Source organism: Hesperophylax consimilis, chromosome 19 (genome assembly GCF_061612785.1).
Source record: "Hesperophylax consimilis isolate HC1 chromosome 19, BYU_Hcon_1.0, whole genome shotgun sequence".
In the NCBI taxonomy this organism is placed as follows: domain Eukaryota; kingdom Metazoa; phylum Arthropoda; class Insecta; order Trichoptera; family Limnephilidae; genus Hesperophylax; species Hesperophylax consimilis.
The window spans coordinates 30,493,763-30,501,780 of record NC_142854.1 but is presented as its reverse complement, the minus strand read 5'-3'; the positions used below and the strand labels follow the sequence as shown (position 1 = coordinate 30,501,780).

The following is an 8,018-nucleotide window of genomic DNA, read 5'->3' as shown; positions in this document are numbered from 1 at the left end:
ACAGAAAACTTACTAATACCAAAAGCAAACAAAACAATATTCCAAAAAGGACCATACTACATGGCCATTAAAGTATATAACAACCTTCCACATAACATCAAACAAATACAAGATACACACAAATTCAAATCGTTACTAAACACTTTCCTTGTTAATAAATGTCACTACACGTTGAGTGAATACCTCACGTAAATGAAACGCCTATTTTTATTGGTATATATATTTGTATTTTTTTATTTTTTCATTGGTATATTGTTATTTTATTTGTATAAACATTGTAATTATTATAATAAAACAAATAATATTATATAAACATTGTAATTAAATAAATGTGGTTAGCTGGAAGAAATGGGGTCTACCCAAAAGTTACACCTTTTGTAATTTTATTTTAATTTATTTTATTTTACAATGAGAGGCTGAGGAGAAAAGTGTGGCACTATAGGTCAGCAGATTGGTTCGGTATGCGGGCCCATTTCAACGATTTTCCGTGGTCAGCTGTTTGTTTTCGGACTTCGGACCCTTCAAGATGTGCCCAGGAGATTGGTGAAGTCATCAAATCGGCGATGGATGGCTTCATACAATCGACTACTAAAGAAACTGGTGTGGGCTCAAAACCGTGGTTCAGTCGACAATGCTCCGAAGCAGTTCGACGAAAAAACGCGGCTTACCGAGCCTACAACACATCTCGAACGCCCGAAAGCAGATCAGCATACAACAAATCGGCAAAGGAATGCAAGAGAATCATCAATAGATCAAAATTCGAACACGACCTGCAGATCAGCAAAAAGCTGGCTGCCTGCCCGCATGGCAGCAGAGCATTCTGGTCGCTTGCGGGCTCAATAGGTCGAAATTTTTGCAAACCCAGTTTGCCACCTCTTACCAGACCTGACAACTCACTAGCAAACACCGCCACCGAAAAGGCAAACCTTTTAGGGAAAATGTTTGCGGAAAACTCGACCCTCGACGACGGGGGTGCTGTTCCGCCGTCGGTTCCTCACTGCGGCTTCTATATGAAAAAGCTGAGGATCCGGCATCGGGATGTACTCCACGTCATACGGGGGCTCGATGTAAACAAAGCTAGTGGACCTGATGGAATACCTGCCCTGGTATTGCAGAGGTGTGCTGCGGAAATAGTTCCAGTTTTGACAAAGCTCTTCAAAATGTCCCTGAAGTGTGGCACTGTGCCCTCTGGTTGGAAAAAGCGGTCATTCACCCTATTCCCAAGAAAGGTGACCGCTCCAACCCGGCCAACTACCGCCCCATAGCGATCACATCAGTTCTGTCCAAAGTGATGGAACGTGTGATCAACGACAAACTGCTCACATACCTCGAGAAGAACAAAATTATCAACGACCGTCAATACGGATTCCGGCGGAACCGCTCGTGCGGTGATCTTCTCGCGTATGTGACGCATGTTTGGGGGCGGTGCCTGGAACGTCACGGTGAGACCCAAACGGTCGCACTAGACATATCCAAGGCCTTTGACCGGGTCTGGCACCGAGGACTTGTCAACAAATTGCATTCTTACGGACTTCCCGCATCCCTGTGTACGTGGATTGCTGACTTTTTAAGGGATAGGTCGATTCAGGCGGTTGCTGACGGTTTTACCTCTTCCTCGCACTCCATAAATGCTGGCGTCCCACAGGGATCGGTTCTGTCTCCGACTTTGTTTTTGTTGCACATCAATGACCTTTTGACATGTGCACCGATTCATTGTTACGCGGATGACAGTACAGTTCATGATAGCTTTTTGTTTGACAAGCCCCCAAAGGGCACACAAACTCCAACGGCTCGGAGGGCTTTGAAGCAGAGAATGGACGGTTATCTCGAGAGTATTTCCTCCTGGGGTAAAAATAATCTCGTCGAATTTAATGTTTCAAAGACCCAATCCTGTCTGATTACGTCTAAAAGGGATCCAAATGATAATCTAGTCTCCTTCAACGGAAGCAATCTTCCGAACAGGCCTTCCATTGATATGCTAGGTGTAACTATAAGTGACCAGCTCAGGTACGGGAGCTCCATCGAAGCCAGAGTAAAGTTGGCCTCTCAGAAGCTAGGCGTACTGTACAGGGCCCGCAGATACTTTAATAGTACACAACTGCTGACCCTGTACAAATCGCAAGTGCGCCCTACTGTCGAATTTGGCAGCCATCTCTGGTCCAGAGCCCCAAAGTACCTAAAAAAAACCCTTGACTCTGTGCAGAAACGGGCGGTCCGTTTGATAGATACCCCAATCTTAACAAACGGAATGCAATCCTTACAGCACAGGCGTCAGGTAGGTATGCTGTCCTTGTTCTATCGGTATTACAATGGAAGATGCTCTGAGGAACTAGCGTCAATGATCCCTTCGGCACCGGTGCGAAAACGGGATACACGCCAAACGCGCGCCCAACATTTGTACACGGTTGACATTTGTCACATGAGAACGGGTCGCTTCTACGATTCGTTCTTAAGTTCCACAGCTCGGCTGTGGAACGAACTGCCGGCCTCTGTGTTTCCTCCCTCCTACAACATGGGACTCTTCAAGACCCATGTTCACTCCTTCCTCTCCACAAAAAGACCCTCCACACAGCATCCCCAAAGATGAAATAGGCCCTCAGGGAAATTATTTTCTTCAGGGCCTCCTGTGTGGAGTTAATATTTAAAAAAAAACAAGATATTATAAGATGAATATTTTTCTCAAACAATGTTTTAATTAAATAATAATCAATTTACAAAGTATAATCATTTATGTTAACTAAAATAATTCGTAAAATTACTTTTCACTGCTTTTCCTTTTAGAAATGTTTTTCTTCTAAGGAAGCCAGTGCTTGAGTTTAAAAGAGTTGTGAGCATCAAGATGAAAAATATATATGTTCGTTATCAATAATGATTCAAGGAAATATGATAATTACAAAAATACATGGAAATAAACAAATTAAATTTATATTTATTAAGAAAAAGAGAATTAATTATGAAGTTAGTAAAATGACATGGTTCACAATTCTACAACTGGGCCACTCGGCCTACTTCTATTTTATAGTGTTAATTATAATGGTTATATAATCGAGTTGAAATATGTGCACTTATAAGTTATAACATTAATAATTAGGGTTTTTCTCCACTGTGAGTTAGCATGTGGCTTGTCAGAGCGTTCTTTCGAGAACATGAATAGTTGCACTCGGAACATGAAAAAGGTTTTTCACCACTGTGAGTCAGCATGTGGATCGTCAGTTGGCCTTTTAGAGAACATGAATAGTTGCACTCGGAACATGAAAAAGGTTTTTCACCACTGTGAGAGCATGTGGATCGTCAGTCGGCCCTTTCGAGAACATTAATAGTTTCACTCAGAAGATGAAAAAGGTTTTTCTCCCCTGTGAGTCAGAATGTGTCTCGTCAGATGGCCTTTTTGAGAACATGAATAGTTGCACTCAGAACATGAAAAAGGTTTTCCACTACTGTGAGTCAGCATGTGGTTCTTCAGAGTGCCCCTTTGAGAAAATGCATAGTTGCACTCAGAACATGAAAAAGGTTTTTCACCACAGTGAGTCAGACTGTGGATCGTCAGTTGGCCCTTTCGAGAACATAAATAGTTGCACTCGGAACATGAAAACGGTTTTTTTCCACTGTGAGTTAGAATGTGCCTCGTTAGATCGCCCTTTCGAGAACATGAATAGTTGCACTTGGAACATGAAAAAGGTTTTTTTCCACTGTGAGTTAGCATATGTCTCGTCAGATGGCTCCTTTGAGAACATGAATAGTTGCACTCGGAACACGAAAAAGGTTTTCCACCACTGTGAGTCAGCATGTGGTTCTTCAGAGTGCCCTTTTGAGAAAATGCAAAGTTGCACTCAGAACATGAAAAAGGTTTTTCACCACTGTGATTCAGCATGTGGATCGTCAGTTGGCTCTTTCGAGAACATGAATAGTTGCACTCAGAACATGAAAAAGGTTTTTCTCCACTGTGAGTAAGCATGTGCCTCGTCAGATCGCCCTTTCGAGAACATGAATAGTTGCACTTGGAACATGAAAAAGGTTTTTTTCCACTGTGAGTTAGCATGTGTCTCGTCAGATGGCTCCTTTGAGAACATGAATAGTTGCACTCGGAACATGAAAACGGTTTTTTTCCACTGTGAGCTAGCATGTGCCTCCTTAGATCGCCCTTTCGAGAACAAGAATAGTTGCACTTGGAACATGAAAAAGGTTTTTTTCCACTGTGAGTTAGCATGTGGCTCGTCAGATGGCCCCTTTGAGAAAATGCATAGTTGCACTCACAACATGAAAAAGGTTTTTCACCACTGTGAGTCAGCGTGTGGATCGTCAGTTGGCCCTTTCGAGAACATGAATAGTTGCACTCGGAACATGAAAAAAGTTTTTCTCCACTGTGAGTTAGCATGTGGCTTGTCAGATTGTTCTTTCGAGAACATGAATAGTTGCACTCGGAACATTTAAAAGGTTTTTCTCCACTGTGAGTCAGCATGTGCCTCTTTAGATAGAATTTTCGAGAAAATGAATAGTTGCACTCCGAACATGAAAAATGTTTTTTTCCTGTATGGTTGCATAGGTGCCTATTTAAATTCGACTTATTAGAAAGGGAGAAGATAGAATTAGGACAAAATAATTGTTTTTCCACAGGATGCGTCTTGATATCTGTCAAAAAAAAAATAATACGATTATAAAGGCTTTATTCGACATAATATCTACACTAACCATAATAAAGCACTAAAATTGATAAAAAAATTAACAAATTACTATGGCAGAAATTGTAAAATTTTTGGAAGGAAATTGTTTTTACCGGACTGGTAGATTCTTTCTAAGTGTTCTAAACATTCCTTTTTGAGATCCGGCAGGTCTATGTCAATTTCCATACAAGAGAGTCCCCCATAACTATCTTCTCGGCATGCGAGTTCCGCCTTAACGGTAACAGTCTCCACATTATTGCAAGCTATAAAATAACATGTTCATAGATTGATAATCGATGTTAAACAGCACAAGTTTTCAAATTACAGGAAGGAATAAACATTTGCTTCAGAGCACCTGCATTATGGAGTTGTTATAAGTCGACGAAATGTTGTTTCCTTTCAATAATAGTAAGAGCCCTAATTGGGCTTGTACAATCAAATAAATAAATATGTATTTTTAACTCATGAGGAAAAAATGGAAAATTTGAGGAATCGAGAGCTTATTGTGAGCATTGGCGGCTTCTGTAATCAAAGGGTATGGCTCTCGACTTGTAATCTGGAGGTTCCGGGATAAAATCCAAGCGTGCGCAAGCAATTTTTTTGATTGATACATGATATTTCACAATATATTCTTGTGGCACGTTCCAGAGTAAGAGATACTATCGGTATCGCCTTGGTGTTATGTTAACAATTTTTCCATTTAAACATTGATTGAAATAGACAGGTACTTCCCACCTTTCACCGCTCTATATCCATTCCCTCCTTTTGACTTCTAGCCTGGAGTATTCACAAAACTAAATAAAAATGATTTAGTTTAACTAATGTTGTAGATTGGCTGTTTCTGGCAAAGATAAAAACTAATATAACTACGGCAAAAGAGGGTAGCGTTAAAAAACATATTATGTTCTGTCGCCATGGCAATCCAAAATGGACTTGAATTAATAACATACAATTTATTTTACAAAAGCAATGCAACTAACTGGCTGTCTGAGTACTCTCCGCATATGGGGAACATTCCTTCTTTACATCTAGGAAATTTAAATCCATTTCACCTCCGCTTTCTTCCTGGGGCCCTGGTTCCGTCTTGATGGAAACAGTTTCTGGATTTACTAGATCCATGACACCGCTGTCATAGGCTGCGGTAATTGGTACAAGCCCAAACAAATATGTATACCTGAAACAGAACATTATTGTGACGGAACCCTATTTTAAATGAGCTTTTCATTTTGTTTGGTTAAATATTTTGTCAAAACAATTATATCTTATGCGAAACTTATATTGGGAAATAGGGATATACATATTGTGACTATCTTGACCTAGGAGTTGACATTTGAAATCTGTTTACAGATTCGTCGGATAACTCAATATAACTATAACCATAAGTAATGTTAAGACCGGTAAAGCTTTTAACAGAATATTTGAAACTAATTTTTAAAATATTTTTACTAAAATATACAGACGTCTAATTGACAGGTTGAACGTTCCGCAAACAAAACGCCAATAGATTTGTTAAATTAGGTGTACCGATAACAGCCGCTACCAAAATGAATAGCGTGATTCATAAAAGCATTAGTACTTACTAATAAATATCACAAGCACGGGAAGATAAATTTAACTTCGTGTGTTTAACAGTGTTAGCGATATAAAGTAGAATTAGAGAGTAAAAACCGGGGGATGCGACCATAAATCAACTATCTATAGATTGATAACTCCGCCCTCTTTCCATACGTTTGCTTTCGTCAAGTTTTAACCATAGATCTGGCAAATTTGAATACACCACGCATCGCCGACGTCACAGCACACCATCGACAAAGGATAGAGGAAATTTTAAAAAAAGGCGCAACCATAGACAATTTAATTCTGCTTCGGAACCTACCTAAAACCCAATTCATTAGCCTAAAACATAAGTAAAATGTCACCCAAGACCACAAGGTTCCATCTGACAAAGCCCTGTCCTAAGAAAGAAATGACCTTTAAAGTAACTTCCTTTACAGCTCATTTTCTCAGGACAGCGTTTCATCAGAAGGAAGCTGAAAAGCAAACTCATAATTATTACATGTACAATAATTTTATTTTTTAAATATAAACATGAAATACAATAATATAAGCACAAAACACATTTAGAAGGTGAAATTACTGTATCAATATAAAACTAGCTGTTGGAAATGATAGTTATTTTCTTTCAACATCCAACGGCAATTGAAAAAAATATTGTCAATAAGGCAGTCAACGATTCAACCTACTGTTTTAGCGTCTAATTACATTATTATTATTTTTGTTTCTCTCCTACTTATCTTATTAATTAAATATTTATACCTTTCATATAGAAATAGTAAGTATATAATACTTTTTAGTTTTAAAAACTTTGTATGCCTTTTAGATATTTTTAACTTAGGAATAGTACACAACATAAAGAATGTAACAGTGTAAACAGAAAAGTAAATTTAACAATAGGTTATTGTTTTAACAATACATATTGGCACCTGATAAATAAATAGGGTATAATAATAACAAATAAAAACACCAAATACAAGAGTAAAATTTAAAGAAGGTGTTGAGAGAATATTCATTATGATGTCAAGTATGTAATAAAAAAGTAGAACTATATATAAACTAGACATATGAAATAAACTAATTCGACTATTTTTTTATTAACACTAGTCGGTGACTGAAAATGGGCTGCAGACTAATACAGCCAAACTGAATAATGTAAACTCCGCATCAGATAATATTTGGCTTAAAATTACAAACGATAACAATATTTGACTTGTATATTTATTTTTTCGTTATTATTCTACTACTCATATAGACATGTCAATAGAAAATGAATTGGCAAGGATACACCACAACCATACAATGGACCTGATTTAATGAGGAGCATGGCAGTACTACGATATTTAAAAGACGCTTATAGGAACAAATTGTGGTCCTAATTGGTTTTAACTTATTAAAATAAATTAGTTATGACAACCATTTCTTCATATATTTAGCATATTTTAAATTTTGCAGTACTGCCATTTTTTTCATGGAGTCAGGTCCATTGTATGGTAGTGTATCCTTGCCATTTAATTTTCTATTGACATCGGTACACCATGCATTGATTATAAATGGTACAGTAATTTTGATAATGAATTGAATAATTTTTTTTTATGTTCGTTACAATTAAGCCAATCAAAACATATATATTTGGCAATGGTTTCTTCAATAACGGGCACAAGATATAAATTTTCGCAATTATAATTCAGTACATACTCGACGACATAATGAATTTCAAGAGCGTTGATAGCAAATTTCTTAGTGGGATCATATGGGTCACCTATGCAAGATATTTTACATCTATGTTCTGCCATCCCCTGT

General features: G+C 38.0%; 1 protein-coding gene across 1 annotated transcript; it reads right to left on the bottom strand.

The window, feature by feature from the left end:
* Positions 1–4,730: 4,730 nt before the first annotated feature.
* LOC149415120 (uncharacterized) lies at positions 4,731–6,342 on the bottom strand. Its single transcript, XM_089643010.1, has 3 exons — positions 6,242–6,342; positions 5,642–5,835; positions 4,731–4,924 (listed from the first exon to the last, which is right to left on the bottom strand). The coding sequence occupies exons 2-3, from the start codon at positions 5,778–5,780 to the stop codon at positions 4,731–4,733; spliced, it is 333 nt and encodes a 110-aa protein (XP_089499136.1). The 5' UTR covers positions 5,781–5,835; positions 6,242–6,342.
* Between the last annotated feature and the right edge of the window lie 1,676 nt (positions 6,343–8,018).